Genomic DNA, 24,187 nt, shown 5'->3' with positions numbered 1-24,187 from the left:
CATGGCTAAAGTGGAAGAAGTATACACTTTTACCCCATCTATCCAAAGCCCTTGCCTCTTTATCAGAAGGCACAGGATTTTTAACAACAGAAGCCTTAACACCTTTAGGGCCCTGAGAAACAGCTTCTGGGTCTGCCCTAGGACTCTTAAAAAGATACTTATGAGCTTCAGGTACCCTATAATACCTGTCCGGTTTAACTGGGGCAGGAGGCAAAGAATCAGGGTTCAGGGAAGCCTCTGCAAAACATCCTCTACCACATCCAGAACAGGAGGTATAGCTAAAGGCCTATGCTGGGAAGAAACAAAATTCCCTAAGCCTTTTCCTAGAATCAGAGAAATCTTGACCTTCCCATTTAAAATGCTCCCTCATGGAATGAAGAGTCTCTGAAAAGAAAAATCCTCAGGAGGAGAAGCAAGGTGTAGAGTCATCTACATCAGAATCAGAATAAGGAGGATACTCCTGCAAGTCTTCAGCCAAGACTCAGAAGCCTCCGAACACTGCTCAAAACTCACAAGCTCAGGTTCCACCCTAGGCCTCTTATCAGGGGTAAAGAACCCTAATCATAGTAATCAAATCTTCTGCCATTTTAAGCATATGTTTCTTAGGCAGAGACCCTGAAGAACTAGGGGAGACCCCACTGAAGTTAACCCTGGCCGGCTTCTAGAAGGAGCCTTGGAAACAGAAGGAGGGCCTAACCACTTTAGGAAGGGAGGGAGAACAGCTACCTGAGAAGCCCCTTCAGCCTGGCCTACCTCCTGAGAGGACACATCTTGCAACAGTAAAGTCTCTCCCTGAGAATCCAAAGGAACTTCTGGCAGAACCACCGCTCCACTGAGCCCACTAAAGAACCGACGTCCGGGACAGACGGTTCTTCAACCCTAGGCTTCGCTGCTTTGTCTTTGCGCTTTTAGATGAGCATCCGACGGCATGTTGTAATTACAACGCTTCCCAAAAACTAACCTGGCACAATCTAATCTCCTCTTAATAGTGCGTTTGTTAAATCTAGCACAAGAGCGACAGCCAACTACGACGTGCTCAGCCCCTAAGCAAGGTATACACAAAGTATGGTAATCTCTATGAGGTATCTGTTTCCCACAAGAAATACAGTTATTCACTTTTTCTGACATCCGGTTAAATACTGAGGCAAGAAAAACAAAATATTCCCAACGGGTACTTAGCCAACTTTGATTCGGTCTGAAACTCCGACTTCAGAAAATTTCAGAACGCCAACCTGCACTCGCAATACTGCTTCTGCATCGGACCATGCGCAAAAGACTGAGGATATGACGTCGGTCATGCGCATTTGTACCCTGACGTCCTGATGTCAGACAAATGCGCCTTGACTGACGTCAGCCATATACTTTGGTATTCGGGCCGACTGGGACAGCGGACTACCCAAGTGTTAGGACTGTAGCAATGTGGGATGAAGAACATCTAAGTGGATGACAGAACTCGGGGCAGATAGAAGCCCAGGTCTTAAATGGAGTGTTACAGATCAAACATGTGCTAAAGGGGCATAGACTCTTTTATTGAAGGATAACTGACTGTGCACTGTTTAAATACCCTTGCAGCAGTTTGTAACAATGTCTGATGAAGGGATAACCTCCAAAAGCACTCACTGTTTTTAATTTGTTGTTTTATTAAAAGTATTTTGTTTCCAGCCTGGTGGTTCAGACTATTTTATTTTAGGGACAAACACTTGACAGTTAGTGTACTGGATATGGTCGTGGGAAGCAGGGAAGCATCTAAGCAAAAAAGACATGGCCATGATGGCCTGTATGGGTAATCAGTCTCCCAAACTGTAATCTGCCTCCCAAACAGATATTTTCTCTTCTTGGATGAGATGAACCCCAAATAAGCAAAGATAAAAGAAAACAGATAAGAAACCCCAATGACGCACTTATCTGAAACGGCTTGGTAACCAGCACAGCAAAGGGCATTCAGACTAATTTTAGACAATGGTGTTTGGACTGGCTGCAAAGAAGTTCTGGGTAATTGCATCCATATGTCACCTTTATATCCTACACCCCATGCGGGGAGCAGAAGTGTGACATTCAGCATCTATAAGATCTAAAAGCTTTGGTATACTGGCTGGATGTTGGGCTACCCTTGGCAGGAGATCCCTTCAGTGAAGAATACTGCAACAGTGATATGGAAGATCATCATCAGATCCACATATGTTCCCCCACATGTAGCATGGTATTGAGGAACTGCTGAAGTATTCTTGAGGCAGATGCTGGGGATACCCCTACTGTGTCCCTCCAATGGTCACTGAAAGGTTCCTACAGTAAATATTCTCAAAGGCACACATACTTTGGTATCCACAGGAACAGACATTCCATGATTTCCAAGGACCTGCAGATGAGAAAAACGCATCTAGACTACATCCTGCCTGACTATTCTTCCACATGGTAGTGATCTGTAAATGTCAGTGTTGTGAACAGCATGAAATGATTAGCAAAGTCAGATAACACTGCTCCTCAGCAAGCAGGGATGCACAATGTTGTGGCTGCCATATGAGAGTACAACCTGTTGTTCAGACAGTTTAGTTAATACTGTAGCTATCCCTAACATAATTCTGCTGTTCTCCTCCTACAAGTCCAGGTTTTTTATCATGGTCAGTTCCTTTAGAGCTAGTGCCTACTATTGTAGAAAAAAAGAAGTTATGTACTCACCATAACGTTCCATGTTGGTAGTCCATCTCACCCTTCACTTTTACATATGGGTTCGGAGCAGATCCTCGGCTCTGACTCGGCTGATTTACAAGCTGGAAGACTTCTGGTTGGCTCGTGGCTAAGCAGGTATCCCATGCTGTGTCAGTACAATCCCCAGATCATGTTTGCTGCTCACTAGAATAGGAACCATAAAAACAACCAATACTAAAGGGTCTCCAACCAAGGGCAACCAAATTATTACTTCCAGATCTTCCAGGATGGGGGCAGGCTGGTAAAAATAAAGGGTGAGATGGACTACCAACATGGAACGTTATGGTGAGTACATAACTTTCTTTATGTTAGGTAGTCCACTCTCACCTTCATTTTTATATATGGGACAGTGGTCCCTAGTGCCTGATTCGTGGGTGGCTCATTGGAAAATGCTCTTGAGCACCATGGAGCCAAAGGATGCTCTACCCCTGGATGCCAAATCCATTTGTAATGCGTAATAAAAGTGTGAGGGGTAGCCCACATAGCTGCTGAACAAATATTATCAAGTGATACCCTGGCTTGAAAGGCTGCAGAGGTAGACAGTGACCTGAGTGAATGAGCCTTGATCCTGCAGGGTAAAGGTTTGCCCTCCGAGCTATAGATAAAGGCTATACAACTGGAAATCCAATTAGATAGTGTCACTTTAGAAACTAGTAAGCCCAATCTAGAGTCAGAAAAGGAAATGAATAATTGATCTGATTTCCTGAAAACCTTAGTCCGCTGTAGATAAAAACGTAGTTGTCTAAGAACGTCTAGCTGATGAAAACGGTACTCAGCTGCATTACAGTGGTTAGGGAAGAAAACTGGGAGTTCTATTGATTGGTTTAAGGTAGCATTAGAACAAACTGAGGACAAAGGAGGGATTAGTATGCAATGACACCCTGTCTTTGGGAAAAATCAAATATGGTGGCTTAATAGACAAGACCAGTAGTTCCAATACCCGTCTAGCTGATGTGATAGCTACCAAAAACAAGGTCTTCCAAGACAAAAATTTTAATGAAGATGAGTGGGATGGTTCAAAGGGGGGAGATGTCAATTTGGACAGCACAAAATTTAAATCCCAAGAAGCCACTGGTTCTTGCAGAGGTTGTCTCAATAGAGTGTCCCCTTTCAAAAAGGTCTTGCATAGCTTATGAGACATTAAATTGCTATCTGGAAAAACTAAGTGAAAATGAGAAATTGCCGCCAATTGGACTCTGACAGTGGCAGCGACAGATCCTTGCTGAAAAAGCTCAGAAAGAAAATCCAGAATCACAGGGATAGAAGCAGTGTATGGATCTACATTCATTCTCTGTGCCCAAATGGAAAATCTTTTCCATTTACTGCCATACAGCCTCTTAGTTGAAGGTTTATGGGAGGACATAAGAATATGTGACACTGAGGATGATACATCATGAAGCCTAACTAGGGTTGGAACTTGAACAGCCACGCTGTCAATTTGAGGGTGTGAATTGAGGGGTGTAGTGAACCCGACATGTGAGTCAATAGATCTGGAGCTGGGTCCAGAATCCAAAAATCGTCCAGGAGGAGAGGCTCGAGGAAGGGGAACCAGACCTGATGAGGCCAGTAAGGAGCAATGAGGATTAACTGGGGTTGGGAGGGTGGCCTAATGGTTAAGGTGTTTGCCTTACAAACATAAGGTACAGGATTTGAGTCTCACAAGGGATAATTGGCTAGGCTTACAATGGCTCGCAAGGGCAGCTAACCTAGTACTAACCTATGAACATATGAACTTGCTTCCCAGCCGACTGGCTTTCTGAATCACTTTGGAAATGAGAGGGATTGGAGGAAAGGCATACAGAAGTCCCATGGGCCAATCATGAGCTACAGCATCTCTGGGAGTCACCCCCGGAGGGGGAATGCGGGAAAAAAAGCTGCTGCATTAAATATTGACTGGGCTGGCAAAAAGGTCACAGCAAGGCTGTCCTCATTTCTGGAAAATCTGATCCACTGTTTCCCATTTCAGAGACCACTCGTGAGGCATTAGGATTGCCCGGCTGAGCTTGTTGGCTATCACGTTCATCGTCCCTGGAATGTGCGTTGCAACCAGAAAGCGATGGGAGGAAATTGCCCATTCCCAAACTCGCATGGCCTCTCAACAGAGTGGGTAAGATCTGGTACCGCCCTGTTTGTTGATATACCAAACCACCGAAATTTTGTCTGATTGTATCGCAGTTGTCCCTAGAGGAAGAATGTCTTGAAGTGCTTGCAACGCCAGAAGCACCACCCTCATCTCCACAACATTGATATGCAGATGAACCTAGTGTTCTTACCATGTGCCTTGGACAGTCCTGCCGAGATAATGCCCCCCCCCCACCCGATCTGGGAGGCATCCGTGGTCACAGTGGCAACAGGCTGGGCAGGAACCACCCGTGATCAACTGGTTGGAAGCTATTCACCAAAGAAGGTCCTTCTCGCATGATTCCGTCAGCAGGATAGAATGACTCAGCGGGAGATACTGGAAGGACCATTGGGAAGACAGAAGCCATTGGAGAATTCTCATGTGCAACCTGGCTAATGGTACTAATAGAAATGTGGAAGCCATAGTCCTGAGGAGCTGAAGAACCCACTTTGCTTTGACTTTTCACAACAGAAGAAAATGTTGAACTTGGGAGATTAAGTTCTGTGCCCTTTTGGCGGGGAGACGAGCTGTCATGTTTAGTGTGTCTACCTCTGCACCTATAAAATTCACAGATTGAGAGGGCAATAATGCAGATTTTTTCCAATTTATGGAGATCCCTCCTGAGCACAAAGTTGAATTGTGGTCCCTGTTTTAAGGAGTAGATGCCTGGTGGGGCGGTCAGGAGCCAGTTGTCCAAATACGGAAACACCTGGAATCCCTGACATCTCAGGTGAGCTAGTACACCACCCCAACTCCCGACTGGAGTTAGATTGATACTTGACAACAAAAACACCACCAAAGCTCTGCTATAGCTGCCAAATTTTCTTTATTGACCCCAGTACCACTGTTCCAAAGGCCTTCAATGGAATAACCCAATGCATTTTTAGCAGCTTTATATATTCCATCCATGCAGATAATTAACTTCATTAAACAATTAAACAATTAAATATCAGTCCAAAATTCACTCATAACAAAAACCTAAGAGAAAACTTTAAACCATCTCAACCCAGTACAAACCCAAGTGAAAATACAATGAAACACTAATAAGATGTAATAAATATATAAACATCAAATTGTGCAATAAGCAATTTTATCATTCATATAATAAAACATTTTTTTGTATTTTAATGAACTGCTTTTAACCTAAAATACCCATTTCAACATCTAAATTAAGACCATTGGGAAATAAAGTGCCCAAATATATTATCAATTTAGTTTCTAACTTAATTAATTTTCTTTTAAAATCATCCCCTATATTATTTTCTCCAAAGGGTTTTGCTAAGACACTAAAAAAGAAACTACCCAAGCTGCCATTATGTACTTCACAAAAATGTCGGGCCACCGAGCTAACCAGTCTCTCATTTCTAACATCTCCCATATGTTCCAAAATCCTTAATTTCACTTTTCTTTTTGTTTGTCCTACATACCATTTACACGGTGTACATCCACATCCAATGCTGTGGATACACCACATGAGTTGCAATCAAATTCATTTTTAACCTCAAACTTCCTTCCATTTATTTTCCATCCATCTATATTTTTTATTTTTTCACATACCTTACATGCCCCTGCATGGAAAAACTCCCTTTCTTTTGACCGGTTCAACCTTACTTCTAAAATTGAGGTAATTCTTTTAAGTTGTGAAACCTACCAAAAGAAAAAATAATTTTCTCAGAGAACAATTTTCCTACCATTTCATCCCTCCACACAATTGGCCAAAGGTCATTTACTAATCTTTTTAATATTTCAGAAAATGGAGAAAATTTATTTACAAAGAAAAGGGGTTCAATTTCACCCCTTTCCCCTTCATTTCTCCTACTGCTCTTCATTTTATTTTTAAAACCTTCATATTTTCTATTCTTTCCTTTAATAAGATTGCCATTTAACTTATTCAAAGCTCCCGTTATACATTCCATACTATACCCACGTTTTAACAATCTTTCCCTTACAACATCAAATTCTTTTTCTAATACTTTTTTATATATGTTAGCTAAAATTATTTTGAACTCCCCATAAGGAAGAGATTTAATCAAATGACTACGATGTGCACTACCTGCCTCTAAAAAACTACCTGCAGCTGTTTCCTTATGAAATGGTCTAAACTGCAAACTACCCTTCTCATTCACAGAAAATTCAATGTCTAAAAATTGCATTTTTTCTCTACTTGTCCTATAAGTAAATTCCAGACCGTAAGAACTTTGAATAAGCAATTTCATGAATTCATCAAACTCATTGGTTGCCCCTTTACATACAAAAATTAAATCATCTATAAATCTTTTGAACAGGATTACACGATTTTTGAAAAAATGCGTAATATATATAAGCATGTTCTCAAAATGTGGCATGAACAGTACCACATAAGGGGGGGCAAAAGCCGTCCCCATTGCAGTACCTTTCAACTGTAAATAACAGTCCCCTCCAAAAGCAAAGTAGTTATGTGTCAGGGCAAATTCTAACAACTGGCAAATGAATATTGTCCTAGGCCTTTCCCCCAACATTCTACCTACAGCTTCCAGACCTTTGTCTATATCAATGCTCGTATATAGGGACGTAACATCCACACAGGCAAGATAAAGGCTGGGCTCCCATTTGATTTCTTGCATACACTCCAAATACACGAGAAGCATTTTTAATGTAGGATTGTACCTTTGGGAGATGAATCTTTAACTGAGAATCCAAAAAGATGCCAGCATTCTACAAAAAAGACCCCACCCCCGAGACGATCGGCCTACCTCGGGGTTTAGTCATAGACTTATGTAATTTTGGTATTACAAAGAACCTGGCATCCTTAGGATTTTTCAAAAACAACTTCTTCACATCACCCCTGGTAAAGAATCCAAGCCTTTCTCCCCTTTCCAATAATTCCAATAACTTACCATTAAATTCACTTATTGGATTACTTTCCAGCTTCTTGTAAACTTCACCATCCAGCAATAGATCTAAAACCATTTGCATATATTCATCCCTATTAAAAAACACCCAATTACCACCCTTATCCGCCTGTGTGAATGCATATTGGTCTGTAATGGCACGTAATTGTTTGAGGGCTAACCATTGATTTTTATTCAAATTCCATGTTTTGCTACAGCATGAAACATATTCATCATATGCACATTCCACTTGTTTGCATAAAGCAAATTCAAACACATTATTTGTGTTGGTACTTTTCGGTGGAATGAATGTACTAATATAAACACTTTAGGTATTTTCAATTTCCCATACCCTGTTGAAAAACCCAAATTAGTGACATTCGAAATAAAAAACTTCACCCACATCAACATTAACATCAATATCAAATTCCCAATCAGAAAATGGATTATCATACAAGGACATGTCCATTAAAGAATCTACAAATATGTTTCCATTGTGATGACAAAGTTCCAACTTCACTATTCGATGATGCATGCTGTTCTTTACAAGCAAAAAAGACACTCAAATTCAATTTTCTACAAAAGGTCTTTATCTCATTAATAACTTCCGTTAGTGAAGGAAAACAAGTCGGTACATATTTTGTTCCTTTAAGAAGAACGCTCAAAGCGTCTTCTGTTAATACTTAATGGGATAAGTTAACAATATCACAACATTTTTTTATCAGTACCAACAATGTTATCAATTGGAAACATACTAAGAGGGTCATGATTTAGGAATGATGGCAATATTTCAGGAAAATTAACACCAAAATTACTCACTGTAGTCCCCAAACAAACTTCACGATTCCTCGGGAAGCTGATAGAGTGGTCAAAACGAACTTCAAACTACCCATCATGATGGTTCAGTTCTTTTTCCCCTTTCCCTGAAACCTCCTTTCTCTTCCTCTAGTCCGGTTCTGATCTTCAGGAGGCAAGTCTTCCCCTCTGGACTGAATTCCATCAAACGCTCGTCTCACATCTTCAAAAGAGACACTTTTCCGTCTGTCAGACGCCATCTCTCCAGATGAAATTGAAACTGAAGTTTCACGTGAAGATCGACCTGAATGAGATCTTCCCCTTCTAAAAGTTGTCTGCCTGATACGCCCCTTTAACTCCTTACGTTGCCACGAAAATACAATGCCACTACCATAATCACCAATTTCTCTTAATAAATTTTTCTTCTTCCTTGTTACCACCTCAGTTTCCACCTTTGTGACACTGCATTTAATACCAGACAGTCTGTTGGAAAAAGTCAAATCTGACGATTCATTCAGCAAAGTATCTTGTAATTTAATAATACTTTCACGCACCTTTTCATGAGCCCAAATGTTTCTCTTGATAAGAATTTTGAGCCAGTTGGTAGTACACAAGATAAACTGTTTTCCTTCCTCTAAAAGGTCAGACTCTTCTTCCGAAAAGTCATAAGCAGGGAGTTTGTCCACGCTTAACCCCCTTGGAGTTAAATTCATATCAACATACTTTTGCAACAATTTGATGTCATAAAATAATGATACTTCCCTTTTTAACAATTTTTCCAGCTGTTCAAATCTTTCATCTGTACAATTCTCCACTCCCATGGACCAGGGATAATTTTCTATGATTTTATTATCTCTCTCCTTCCACATCTCAGCACATCTAAATTTTCCCTGTTCTACTTGAGTTTTAAAGACACCAGGAACAGCAGAAGCTCCTTCCAGCGACATGATAAAGTACACCACCCCAAGTCCCGACTGGAGTTAGATTGAAACTTAACAACAAAAACACCACCAAAGCTCTGCTATATCTGCCAAATTTTCTTTACTGACTCCAGTACCATGGCCCCAAAGGCCTTCAATGGAATAACCCAATGCATTTTTAGCAGCTTTATATATTCCATCCATGCAGATAGTTAATTAACAACTTCATTACACAATTAAACAATTAAATATCCCTCCAAAATTAATTCATAACAGAAACCTAAGAGAAAACTTAAAACCATCTCAACCCAGTGCAAACCCCAAGTGAAAATACAATGAAACACTAATAAGATATAATACATATATAAACATATACAAATGGTTGGGAGCGATCCACCAAAGAAGGCCCTTCTTGCATGATTCCGTCAGCAGGATAGAATGACTCAGCGGGAGATATTGGAAGGACCACTGGGAAGACAGAAGCCACTGGAGAATTCTCATGTGCAACCTGGCTAATGGTACTAATAGAATTGTGGAAGCCATAGCCCCGAGGAGCTGAAGAACCCACTTTGCTTTGAATTTTCGCAACAGAAGAAAATGAACTTGGGAGATTAAGTTCTGTGCCCTTTCTGTGGGAGACAAGCTGTCATGTTTACTGTGTCTACCTCTGCATCTATAAAAATCACAGACTGAGAGGGAAATAATGCAAATTTCTTTCCAATTTATGGAGATCCCTAACTGAGCACAAAGTTGAATTGTGGCGCCCCTGTTTTGGAGGAGTAGATGCCTGGTGGGGTGGTCAGGAGCCAGTCGTCCAAATACGGAAACACCTGGAATCCCTGACGTCTCAGGTGAGCTGTTACTACTGCCATGCATTTGGTGAACACCCAGGGGGCTGTGGTGAGACGAAAGGGCAGAGCACGAAACTGATAGCGACTGGCTCCCAGCCGGAAGCGTAGATTGCTTCTGGATGCCTTGTCCATTTTTATGTGGTAGTAGGTGTCCTGAAGATCCAGAGAGCACATCCAAAAGTCTTTCCCTAACAACGGGAGTATAGACTGCAGTGTTTCCATTCGAACCTTGTCCTTCTTCACTGATTCGTTCAATCTGCTAAGGTCCAATATTGGCCTCTAATCTCCGGTTCGTTTTGGAACTAAAAAGAACCTGGAGTAAGTTCCAGATCCTATCTGGTCTGCTGGGACAGGCTGGATGACTCTTTTTAAGGGCAACTTGTTGATCTCCACAGTTGCCTGATCCCTGAGATTGGGTGGTACATCTGGGATCCTTTTGGGAACAAACGGTGATAGGGAAAAGGGTATGATATAGCCTCTGATAACAACTCTTTGTACCCACTTGTCTTGGGTGATATTTAGCCAGGCTTCTTGATACAAAGAAATGCGACCCCCGACCGGCCCCAGAGAAGCACAGTCGGGCTCCACATCAGGAGCGCTGATATGCCCGTCCTTGAAAGGAATCACGGCCTTGTTGGTATTGTGGACCGCCCCTGCCTCTAGGGCGATGTCTGCCATTTCCTCCTACTCTGCCTCTGAAGAACAATTCACCCTGTGTGTCAGGAAAGACCCTCTGAGACTTCTTGAACCACATTTTACTGCCCTTTGACCCTTGGGGTATGGTCTGGAAGGGACATTAAAACGCAGTCCCACGCAGAAAGCGTCTTTCCTTCTTGCTCACACTGAGTGAGTGTATCCTTCACCTTAGAACCAAACAATGAGGAACCATCAAACGGTGCGTTGGTGAAAGTAGACTTGAACGGTTCCACAATATTACATAAGCGCATCCAGGAGTGGTGCCTCACGGCAACTCCAGAACCAGCTGCTCTACTCGCTCCATCCGCAGCGCAAGAGATGAGTAGCATGGAGGAGTTAACCACTGAATTTAAGGTGGACAACTAAGTAGAAATCCTGTCAGGAACTCCCCTCAGTACACAAACCTTGTATGGAATCTCCTAACTCCTTGAGGAGATCCCTCTGCAACCTTGTGAAGTGCGTGAGATAGTTCAGCGATCGAAGGGTAAAGGCCATTGAACTAAAAATACGCTTCCCAAATCTGTCCATCTGTCGAGACTCCTTGTTTGGTGGATGAACAGATGAAGTCTCCAACTCCTTCTTTGTGGCCGCCTCCATCACCATGGCATCTACTGGAATGCCCTTGGACAAGAACTCTTTACCAGGAGGGGCAGACAAGAATTTATTTGGTCTCCTTCCTGGGGACTGGCTTCACGGTGTCAGGAGTATCCCACACGTTTTGACTAACTAGATCCATTAGTTCATCAAAAGGTGAAGACACCCAATAGGTAGAAGGTTGAGACCCGAAAGCCTTCAGGTACATCGATTCCTCATCAGAAGGGTTAACTGTGGGCCAGTTGCACCTCTGCCTAAGGATCTCAAAAATGTCCACAAAGGAGACATCATGAGAGGACAACTTGGGGAATCCTTCCGACTCTTCGAGGTCAGTGTCCGATGTCAAAGACTCATCTTGGGAGTCAACATGTTTCCTCTTACATAACCTCTTCTGGGGAGGCTCCTCGGAAGGACATTCCAGGGAAGCCCCCAGAAGAGTGGGGGCCACCAGCCGATGGCTCCTGAGCCTGCGGGTCTCTGCTGTCTCCAGACAGAGTAGGGGCTGAGACTGAAGTGGGTGCTCTCGGGGGGAAGAGTGCTGGTGCTACTGGTAGGGGCTGGAGAATGAGACAGCACATGCTCCTCATCATCTCAAACGCCGACCTCTCTGGCTCCAAAGACATCCCCCGCTCCGAAGAGACAAGGGTCAGCGCCGGAGCCAGAGCTGTCCGAGATAGATGCAGGGTTCGAGCTCATCCTGGCCGAATCACCGAGAGGAAGACGCGGAACCAAAGATAGATTCCAACCCTCCCTGTCAGTGCCGACAGGAGAACTTCGGCCCCTGGACACAACGGACGGCACCAAGCGTGTCGGAGCCGAACCCGGCTCCAAGGCAGCAACAAAGTGAGCTGGAGCCGGCATTTCCTCCATTGGCACCAAGCACTCCGGCTCCAAAAGGCCAGTATGGCTCGGCGGAGGAATAGCAGACAAGGGCAAAGCTGGGCAAAGTGGCTCGGGAGCCGACTGGGTTGGAGCCAACAATAATTTTGGTAAGGCAGACTACTTCAGGAGTCTCAGCACTACCCTCTCCACATCTTCTTCTGAGAGGCTCCTGGAACACATAAGTAGAGGATCTTGACCTGGGGGGACTGGAGACTTAATTGTTACGGAAACCGGTAGGGAACTTACAGACCGGCTCTGAGTAGCAGAGTCAACTGCTGTATCAATAGGTTCAGAGATCGGTTCCAAAACACCTGTAACCGACTCTGACACCACCATGATGCTCTCCTTCTGCTCCGAAGGCTGAGGTGTCGAGGAGGCAGATTTGGACTGTTTTGACTGTTTAGGAGGTGGCTCCGGGACTCCAGCCAATGCAGGAGAAGACCTTTTTGAGGATTTTGATTTCCCAGACTTAGAGGAAGCCGAAGAACTGGATAGTGCCTCCTCAAAGCATGGTTTCAATAGACCCTTGAGTTTGAGTTTGTTCTTTCTCTCTTGTAACACTCTAGGAGAGAAAGCATGACAGAACAAGCACGATTCCTGCAAGTGGATGGCCCCTAGGCAGTAGACACAGCTACTGTGGCCATCCATTAAAGACATCTTTTGGGAGCATTTCATGCACTTTTTGAACCCCGAGGGTTTATGCTCCTTACTTTCCTTAGACATATTACACACACAAAACCCAGAGGGATTGAAAGAGAGAAAAAGGAGGACAAGGTCCTCTAACTAAATTGGGCCTAGCCCTAAGAAGGAGTTACAAGATGACTAGGTGCTCTAACTTAAACGGGCCTAGCCTGGTGTAGAGAAAGCTAGGTCTTCTAAAGCAGTTACACGAGGACTAGGTCCTCTAACTTAAACGGGCCTAGCCCGGTGCAGAGAAAGCTAGGTCTTCTAATTTAAATAGACCAGAAAGGAAAGCCCACTCTCACAAGAGAAACCGTAAATGACACAATACATTTCTATATTTCCAATAACAGGTAGTATACTAGGGAGGCTGCAATCCTAGTAAATTCACAAGCGGATCCCTGCCAAAAACAAGCAATCTCAATATAGCAGAAAACTAACTGCCAACGGTGACCAAAAAAGGTCAGAATAACAACAGAGAAAGCAACAGGAGCCCCTGTTTACTAAGAGCAGAAAACCACCAAAAACGAATACTCTACCTAATAATCAAAAAATGTGCAACGGCGCCTAAAACTAACTGGCACACAGGATACCAATAACCACTAGTAAACTAAGTTGCACTCAAAAAGGGCAAGCAATACAACTGCCTAATATATTAGCAAAACTAAATATACAATAAAATTTCTAATAAAGCATTGAAATATGATATGAATATAAAGAATTTGAAAAACTTAGCCAGAGCCAAGGGAGGCACAACTGAACTCGTCGACGCAGCAAACGAGATCTGGGGATCGTACTGGTGCACCATGGGATACCTGCTTAGCCATGAGCCAACCAGAAGTCTTCCAGCTTGTAAATCGGCAGAGGCGGAGCCGAACCCATATGTAAAAATGAAGGTGAGATCGGACTACCTAACATTACATGTTTCTGAACTGCTCTGACATACTGTTTACACTCATTTGCATGCTCAAAGTACCTCATTTTAATAATGTTGCTTATTACCATGTCATACTACCATACGCATACAATGCAGACAGCTATGTTACTCATCTTTTCCCACTCAAGCAGAGTATATCAGTGAATCACACATCCTAAATTAAGCCACTCAAAGAAACAAGGAAAATGTTTCTGAATCCCAAGGACAGTCTAGTCACCATTTCCAGAAAACACACGTCAGGTCTTTCAGGCTTCCTTTCTCAGAAAGACAGTGCAACAATTTTTACCAATGCAGCATTGTTTCAGAACACAGGCTCTGTACTGCCAGAAGTTTCTTCCCACATTCCACACATCAGTCACAGGTTTACTTTAAGAAAATATTGTTAGTATATGTAAAATGTGTAATATTGGCCTTTTTACAGTTGAGAAATTTGCAACAGCTTTCCCTTCATAAAACTACATAGTTTTATAGCTCATTGGTTTTACATTTTCATTTAAACTGCAGTAATTATTTTTACAATTTCAGAATTACACACAACTTTTCAATATTACATATCTATACCCAGCTGCAGCAATTTCCTGAGTAATCACTTGCGTATATACTTCAAACTAAAAACATTCCAACACATTTCTTTCAGCAAATTAGTACATTCACTAAACACAAGCAATCTTTTATCAATTTTTTTACTTCTTTTGGTAAGCAACCTTTCAACAACGTTTTGTCACTTTAACATTCCATACCATTTGTCAATTTACTTCGTTTTTCATGCAATTATTTTAAAATGGATTTAATTTTACTGTGACTCTAACCTTTACTTCTGACTCTTTTTGTGGTGTAGGAATGAGATGCTTAAAATACTATTCTGCACTCAATTAGGAATTCATTCAACAATGCTTCATGGAATGGTTGCCACCTCTTGCTTTCCACCACCAAGACCGTAAAACACTCTGAAATATACTTCTGTTATAGTGACTACTCAAGAGCACTCCAAACCATACATTCTAAATGTGGCTACACATAGAAAAAGTTAAATTTTGACCAAAAGATAGCAGTTCTTCAGAAAAGATGCACCCATTTCTCTCTCTGCAGGTGGTTGTGGTAACAAACAGCAATAGTTTTCTCCCACTACAAGTGGGGAAACTAGTACACAACATCCACTACAGGTGGGGAAATTAACACACAACAAACACTACAAGTGGGAAATCTAGGACACAACAAATCAGCAAATGTGCGTAGCAATAGAGGAACACAAAATATTGTAGTTTGGTATACTTTCACCAAATTTTCATCTCCAAAAGTGCAATATCTAGCAACCATGAAAACTGCTCTTCAAATTGCACATTATTTACAGTGAAACATTCAAAATAAAGTTCATTTTGACAAGAAAACCCACACCAGTTCTGCTTTAAGGTACTTCAGTTAAAATGTCTCTGAGAAGACATCAGTAGCTTACAGTTCACCATCCTAGCTCTCCAAGCTTGAGCCAAGTTGGTCTCCTCTCCCTCTTTGGGTACAGGCACACCCAGTAATAAGACCCCAGTATTCTTTGTAATGTATCTACAGCTTTCAGTTTCACATTACCCTGCAGTCCTCCAAAAGATCCTTCTCCACAGATTCTATCTACAAAATTCCATAGGAGTTCCTATTCCACTCAACAGCCCCTCTTCAAAAGGGTAGTGTTCTGCTTATGCATCATACACCTCCTATTTGTAACAGAAAGCATGACCTCCTCCTCTTGGGGCATGGCATGTGGATCTTTTCCCCCCAAATACCCCAAAAACTTCAGCTCTACAAATCCTCCCAGTGGCAGCTAGAAGACAGTATACCACAATATGTACTTCTGTATAAAGTGATAAAATATAATTTTATAAGAAATACACATTGAATTTATGTACAATAACACTATATATTGGACAATTTTTAAACGCAACTAAACTGTGATAAAAACAATACAATCCTGACTGTGGCAAGTGTAACTTGTTTCAGCTTATGAAAGCTCCTATTACCATTACATTAAAGATTTTTCTATGACCACTCCCATCTTCTTTATGTTCTTCCTCCTCTTATTTCATTTGAGTCATGAATTTATTTAACTTTTGACAAGCTCAGCTGGCATAGGCCCACCACATATCAACCCCTAACAAACACATGCATGGAGTCGGGCCTTAACAGAAAACTCCAATTATCCTCAAAATGACAGTTCTGCTTTCTGTACTCATTGCCTTCACCCAATGGAAGGAAACGCTATACAGAACTCATGTGGGGGTGGGATGGGGGGGGGGCAAACAGGTCAGTACAGTAGCCAGAATCTGTAAGCTTGATAGTTGGAGAATTACTAGGAGCACGCACAAAAAACAGTTTATATTTGACTTCCACCAGGCACTAACCAATTCATAAACTCACCATGTTTCAAAATTTGTATAAACTGTTCTAACCTGTTTGTAAATTCTTCACCAAATGATGCAAAGTGATGTGACACATTAACGCTGTTCCTTCTACAGTTTGGACAACAGACTAATTGGAAAACATTTTGTTTTTTATTAAGCACAAATAAACAGAGCTGGCTTTAAAACACAACAAAACATATTTCAGTTCAGTAGCAAACAAATTAGTTTCTCTACAGTAAAGTACTCTTCTTTTGAAAATCAGAACTGTGCAAAAGAACATCTCTAAAGCGAACACTGTCCAGAAGCAGCTTGTTCCACAACCAAAGTGTTACCTTTTTTAGGATAAAACCAAACACAGATCTGAAGTGGTTTGATTCAGCAGTAAGCATTACATTAACAGGTCATGCAAGAGGTAAGAGTCTCTATATAAACTTAATGAAGACTTTACAGAAACAACAAGGTAGCAAGTTCTATTTGAAGCCTTTAAACAGTCAAGACAATCTTAATTTGCAAAGTGAGTCAACCAGAAAACACAATACCAGATTTAAAAACAGTCCGACTTGCAGGCTAGGAAGAATTTCTTCTCATACATCTAGTCGCAATCTTTTCAAAATTTCCAAACATGAAAGCTTTTAAAAAGAACCAATACTTGCAAGTCTACTCCAGATAAAATATTTCTGTATCTAGCCTGCTTGCCTACCAGTTCAGCAGAAAACAGTTTTCTTCAAATTCGACTTCTGAATACACAAACAGATGTGCTGATTTTATGCTCATATTCACCTATTTACTCACCCCTACTAAGTAGATAGAGAAAATTTGTAATACGTCAGTACTTTTAAAAACATTTGCATGGCTCTGTAACAGTCCCTTTACATTGTTTTCTTGGTTAAAATGAACACATTTAATATTCCCACATCATCTACTATAAAACACTGTCACAAATCAAGGGATTCTGAAATATACCTTCTGTTGCTTCATTAGTGATTTGTTCAGTGCATAAAACAAAGTATACAAAAAATGCATCAGAACTGTCTTTTCTTAAACATATGGAGCCCAGAAAATAGTGAACAGTCTTACACAAACTCATAAGCCATTTCCTGTGACACTAATCCTACTAGCGCAGTGTCATCTGTTGATTGAGGTTTCCTGTGTGAAACACCAAGTACCTTTTCAAAATAATTTTTAACTACTAAATCAAGAGCAATACTGTTATGTTGCACAGCTAATTATTTGCTGCATTCCATGCTGTGTTGCAGCATAAAAATAACTAACAGTTTGCACAGGTACCTTCTTATTCTGTGCCACTAACACTGCCCATACAGGTACCAGTCTGTACAGGTACTTCCTTATTCTGTACCACTCACACTGCCTGTACAGCTACAAGTCTGCACAGCTACCTTCTTACACTGTACCACTCACACTGCCTGTACAAGTACCAGTCTCAGCATCTGCCATCTTATTCTGTACTGCTTACTCTGTCGATAAAGATACCAAGGAGAACTACTGAGCATGACAGTCAGTATTTCCTCTATGCTGCATCTCTCTATCTGACTCTGATTTTATATCTGTTCCAATCTAATAACATGATCATCCAGTTATATCACTAACTATAAATCTACAGTCAACATTTTAATGTTTATAAACAAGCAAACAGAAAAAAATTATACTAATAGTTCACATGACGTTAAAAAATGGACTTACCTTGCCGGTGCCGTTTGCCTTTTTGTCTGTCTTGTGATTTTCTGTTAAATAGCTTGTAAGCCTCTGTCTTCTGGTACTGCTCCAACTCTTTCACATATCGTTCTTTATCTCTCTCTGCTTCATCCAAGTAGTGCTGTCAACAATGAAACAATGAGGTCAGTCATAACCATAAGAATATGTGAGTAGACACCCATGTGAAAGAGTGTGGGGGTTCAAGAATTGTTTTAGCTACTGTATACCCTAATGCATATAAATTCTTATACAGGACATTGGCACAAACACATCACAACTGTGTATAAACTTAACATAATAATTCAGTAGATCACTGCTGCCGTAGTTGCAACTACTGAAACTTAGCTGCTGGCATCCCTGAATGTCTGTCTCAACATCCCATAATGCATGTCCTCCACCTGCAATATCAGAACAGTCCCATCTGCCTACATTATCTTAAAGCTGCCTCACCCAGAGAGGAGAGAGGCCCCTGTGCAAGGAGTAGTACAGCCAAAGATATATACATATATGAAATGAAAGGGAAAAGGAAAAAGTCATGACCTGCTCTGGAAACAGGGAAAGGAGAAAAAGTGGAAAGGTAAAAGTCTTAACCTGTCCCAGAAACAGGGAGAGGAGAGGAAGGGGAAGGTAAAAGTCTTAACCTGCTCTGGAAACAGAGAAAGTAGTAACAGGCCTCCCCAGACAATCACCCTGATTAGGGTTCTAGACAAGGGAGGGAAGAGAAAGGGAAATAAAGATTTCAGGAAGGATACTTCACCTCAAGAAAGATTCCTATAATCAAAGGGAGAAGAGCAAATCACAAGGGATGCTGGAAGGGATGTAATGCTGCAACAATGATCTACTCAAACATCTACTATGGTAAATTCCTACACAACTACATTGTGTTCTTTGTTTACATCACTGTTGCTTCTCTCAGTCAGAGTTTCAAGATAAGTGGCCTCAGAACAGTGGCTGGGTTGCCACATGCCATGAAGGATGGACGTAGCAAAACCATCGCTAGCCGCTGAAATAAATGTCAACTCCATAATGTTTAAGGGAAAAAAAGGGGAAAAGTTGTCCTGGTGGCTCCTTCCAGAATGGTTTCTGCATTAAAAGCAATAGTTGTGGCTATGGCCTCAAGTACTGTGAGCCTTGACTGTGCCTACTAGGTGTTAAATACAGAGGAGTAACAAAGTTGTATACCATTGTGCTAGACATTTACATCTATCTTTAAAACCAGCCTCAACATTTTTCACTATAGCAAAGGAGATAAACACCTGACTAGATTTTCTGTTTTCTTTTGTCCTGTGTAAATATCTTGGCTGGCTGTGCACATCCAAGGAGGGAAAATTCTCTCTCTTTCTCCATTGCTTTGGGGTGCAAGGATGAAAACAGATACATTAACAGTCTGGTTCACAGAAAATTTTCACAACTTAGAGCATGAAGGATGTACTGTTCTCAGACTCACCCTATCTCTATGGAAGACTAAAAAGGGCTCCTTGCACATTGGAGTCTGATGTTGCAACACTCTCCTGATGAAGGTAACAGCAAACAGATCAGTTTTCCTATGTTTAACTTTTATGTCTGTTGGTTGAAAGGAGGCTTGAGTATGATCTTCCATGATGCAGTTTAGATCCCAGTAGGGTGCAGTTCTTTTCATGGGCCGAGATCTTAAACAAAGTACACCTACAAGGGACTGCTTCACTAACCTGAGGGTGTAAAAGTCCACATATGGGTCTGTATGTAAAAGAGATTGAAGCTCTGACATTCAATGTGGTAATGATTACCAAGAATAAGACCTCCAAGAAATTAATAAGCAGTGTCAGCAAGCTAGAAGGTTCCACAAGCAATCAGGAAAACCAGTGTACAATAAAGATGAGGACCTAATGGCGGTGGTGGTGGGGGTCAAAAGGAGACAGATGTAACACTTCCTATCCTGCCACCCATGGGATTAAGCTCAAACAAGGGTGAGAATGCAAAGTACAGTTGTGTACCTACCATAAATGTAGATGTTTGAGTGTATTCACTGTTGCAGTCATCACACTTGGGTTATCCACCGGCAGGCTACCCGCAGTCGGCCCGAGTTCCAAAGTCTTGGTCCGGCGTCGGTTGCTGTCGCCTCTTCCCTGACATCAGTGCGCCAGGGGTATAAAAGATGCAACCGACGCCATTTTCTTCAGTTTTTCTTGCCCCAGATGTCAGGTGCCCCCAGATAGGAAGGCTAGAAAAATAAAATTATGCCAAAAGCATGCATGTACTAATATAAACATTTCCTTAATCTACAAGCAAATACACCACATAGGTTGTATAGAGTTGAGAAGTACAGAGAAGTCCCAGCAATGAAAAGGGGGATGGTGGGTAGGTAACCTGGACTGCAACAGTGAATACACTCGAACATCTACATTTATGGTAGGTGCACAACTGTACTATGTTCATCGTGTTTCACTGTTGCAGTCATTACACTTGGGTTGAATCCCAAAGCTGAGGTTGGGCGGCTGGGTCTAAATTGGATTTGGAGAGGCTACCAGGCCCTGCAGGACTGCAGTGGCAAAGCCTGCTTTGGATTTAGAGTAGAGAGGTAAGTGGTAGTGCTTGGTGAAAGTGTGCACTGAGCTCCATGTTGCAGCTTCCAAAATGTCTTTGATTGGTACTCCTCTGAGAAAGGCTGCTGCTCTGGTAGAATGTGGCCTAATGACCTTAGGCACTGATTTGCCATGTTGTGCATAACAGAAGTGGATGCAGTGTCCTATCCATTTTGAAATTGTCTGCTTTGTGATAGGTTTTCCTTGTGATCCTGCAGCATAGGCTACAAACAGTTGCTCAAATTTTCTGAAAGCTTTTGTTTTGTCCAAGTAGAATCGTAGCGGTCTGTGTATATCCAAAGCGTGCAGAAGTCTCTCCCCTTTATTCTGGGGATTTGGGTAGAAAGTTGGTAAATTAATGGTTTGGTTCAGGGCTACATTAGAAACTACTTTCGGCATGAATGTTGGGTTTGTCCTAAGAGAAACCCTGTCCTGGTGAAAAATGATGAAAGGTTCCACAGCCATTAATGCCTGTAACTCTGATACTCTTCTTGCTGAAGTTATTGCTAGGACCAGAGCAGTTTTCCATAAGAATTTTATATGTGCTGTGCTGGCTGGTTCAAAATGATGTAGTGTGAGTTTTTCTAAAATAAAATTGAGAACCCAAGTTGGTACTGGTGCTCTCCTTGGGGGTCTTATGTTTTTTGCCCCTCTGAGGTACTGTCTTATTAGAGGATGTGAAAAAAATAGGAGGTTCCGTATTGTAATGAGCTGCAATGGCAGAGGCATGGATTTTAATTGATGAGAAAGATAGGCCTTTGTCCAGCATCTCAGTTAGGTATTGTAAAATCTGAGGTATATTTGGAACAAGTGGTTTGAGTCCTTGTGCCTGGTTCCAAGCACAGAATCTCTTCCATTTTTCTGCATAAGATTTCCTAGTGCTGGGCCTCCTGGCTTCTAAAATGACATCCATAACAGCTTTAGAGAGAGGTGCAGTCAGAGTGGCTACATTATCTGCCATGCTGTCAGATTTAAGGTGCTGAGCTGACTGTGCAGACTCTGACTGTTTTGTTGAGTTAGAAGATGAGGAATTTGAGGTAAAGGCCAAGCTGGGCCTTGAGACAAGCTCTTAAGGATTGGGTACCAGTGCTGGCGTGGCCAGTCTGGGGCAATCAGGATCATTTTTGGACTTTCTTGTCTGACTTTTAGGAGCACCTTGGTAAGAAGAGGCATTGGAGGGAAGGCATAGACTGTCAGGGCTTTCCAGGTGAATGATAGAGCATCCATTTTCCATGCTGGAGAGTGATAAGTTCTTGTGCAGAATTTCTGTAGTTGGCAATTGTGAGGGGAGGCAAAAAGATCTACGTCTGGGCATCCCCATTTCCTTGTTATCATGCTGAACACCTGTGGATTTAGTTTCCATTCATGAGGGTCCATGAGATTTCTGCTTAGTTCGTCTGCCAGTGTATTTTTTGTTCCTGGCAGGAATTGTGCCTGCAGATGTACCTGATAGGTTAGTGCTGTATTCCACAAAGTCATGGCTTGTCTGCATAGGGGGTAGGAATGTGTGCCCCCTTGCTTGTTTATGTACCACATAACTGTGGTATTGTCCGTCTTTATTAGTAGTTGTCCTGGATGTAGTAGGTCCTTGAAAGCTGTCAGGGCATTCTGTACAGCTAGCATCTCTTTCTGATTGATGTGAAGATGCATTTGTTCCTTGGACCACGTGCCCTGAATACATTTTCCTGCCATATGTGCTCCTCAGGCATAATCCGATGCACCCGTTGTTATTGTCTGCCTGGCTGTGGGTAGGGTGAAAGGCTGTCCCTTGTTGTGGTGACAGGCCTGGGACCACCATCGAAACTCCTGCTGTAGGCAGGGAATTAAAGTTATGATCGTCTCCAGGCTGTGACAATGTTGAGTCCAAACACTTTTTAGATACCATTGTAGTTTCCTCATATGCAGTCTTGCATATGGAATTAGTAGAATGCAGGATGCCATGAAGCCCAGGGCCTGCAGAATTTTTCTTGCAGGGAGCTGGGTCTTTGTTGCCATCAGTTGAAAGTAACGAGTCAGTTGCCTTTGTCTAGCGTGAGATAAGCCATCTGGGCAGTTGTATTTAAGCTTGCACCCAGGAATATTAGATCTTGAGAGGGCACTAGTTTTGATTACTTTTCATTTACTGTGTACCCGAGGCAAATTAGTACTCTTTTTACAAACGCCATATGCTTTAGTAGAATGTCCTTGCTCTCTGCTTGAATAAGGCAGTTGTCCAAGTAGGGATATATTTGAATTCCTTTTTGTCTGCAAAATGCAATTACTGGTGCCAGGCATTTTGTGAAGACCCTGGGCGCAGTAGATAAGCCACAGGGCAGTGCAGAGAATTGGTAATGCATTGAGCCTGCTATGAATCTGAGGTATCTTCTGCAAGACTGTCTGATTGGGACATGCAGGTATGCCTCCTTGAGGTCCAAAGTAACTAGCCAAGCCTTCTTGCCCAGCATGGGTAGAAGTTGCTGTAGTGTTAACATTTTGAATTTTGGAACATCCAGGAAAGTATTTAGGATTGACAGGTCCAGTATTGGTCTCCAGGTTTTGTCCTTTCTGGGTACTAAGAAAAGTCTTGAGTAAAATCCTTGCCCCTGTTCTTGCTGTGGTACTCTTTGAATAGCTCCCATGTCCATGAGAGCAGCAATTTGTTTTTGCGCCTCTGCCCATTGGTTTTGTGGCAGGTCCGGCATACCTTTTGATTTTGGGAGCATGTGAAAGTGGAACCTGTAACCTTGAGAAACAATATTCAGTACCCATTTGTCCTGGGTGATTATGTGCCAATTCTTTGAGAAAAGTGCTAGCTTTCCCCCTAGGGGTGCTGCCAAAAGGTAAGTGCTTGGCATCTGTAGAGGGAAGTCACTGAGACAGTTTCCTATAAGGTTGTGATTTGTCTTCCCCTCCTTTGGGGGCTGAAGCACCCCAATGTTTAGGTCTGCAGGAGCCTTGGGGCTGAGATCTGCCTCTTGGGCATCTGTATCTGCCTCTTTGTGGGCTGTCTGACACCGGAAATAAGGCCAGTTTCTGCTAAACCTAGGTGGTTGAACCTGTAAGAAATCCTTTACTGTCTGCATTTATTTAGCTTTATCCTCAATTTTCTTTACCACTTCTTCTGCCTTAACACCAAACAAAGTATCATGCTGTACTGGAGCATCCAATAATTTTACTTTAACATGGTCAGGTAAACTTTGTTCTTTCAACCAAGCATGCCTTCGAATAACAGAGTCTGTAACTGCGGCTGTACAAGAAGCCTCTAATGAATCAAATCCACATTGCAGAGTATGCTTTCCCACTTGTTCAGCTGCATGCAATAAATCCTGTGTTTCCTTACTGTCAGGACTTTCTGAGTTTGAAACCATTTTCTGTTTTAACAATGACATGAGGTACTGTTGATATTTAAGCATGTGAAACTGGCAATTTAAAGCCCTTACAGCTAAAGTAGCAGAAGTGTAAACTTTTTTCCCCCATCTGTCCAGAGCTCTGG

The 24,187-nt window shown here is 42.1% G+C and overlaps 1 protein-coding gene across 3 annotated transcripts in view; it reads right to left on the bottom strand.

Moving 5' to 3' along the window:
- Window positions 1-24,187, bottom strand: part of HMG20A (high mobility group 20A) — a 1,114,809-nt gene that overhangs the window by 571,682 nt on the left and 518,940 nt on the right. For all 3 annotated transcript variants that reach the window (XM_044077218.1, XM_044077217.1, XM_044077219.1), the window contains exon 5: window positions 18,143-18,275. In XM_044077218.1, the coding sequence (XP_043933153.1) occupies window positions 18,143-18,275 (133 nt within the window). The remainder of the gene's footprint in view (window positions 1-18,142; window positions 18,276-24,187) is intronic.

This window comes from Protopterus annectens, chromosome 7.part0 (genome assembly GCF_019279795.1).
Source record: "Protopterus annectens isolate FY-2018-M chromosome 7.part0, PAN1.0, whole genome shotgun sequence".
Classification (NCBI taxonomy): Eukaryota; Metazoa; Chordata; order Ceratodontiformes; family Protopteridae; genus Protopterus; species Protopterus annectens.
The sequence above is the reverse complement of the archived record's forward strand: the minus strand, read 5'-3'. Positions and strand labels throughout refer to the sequence as shown.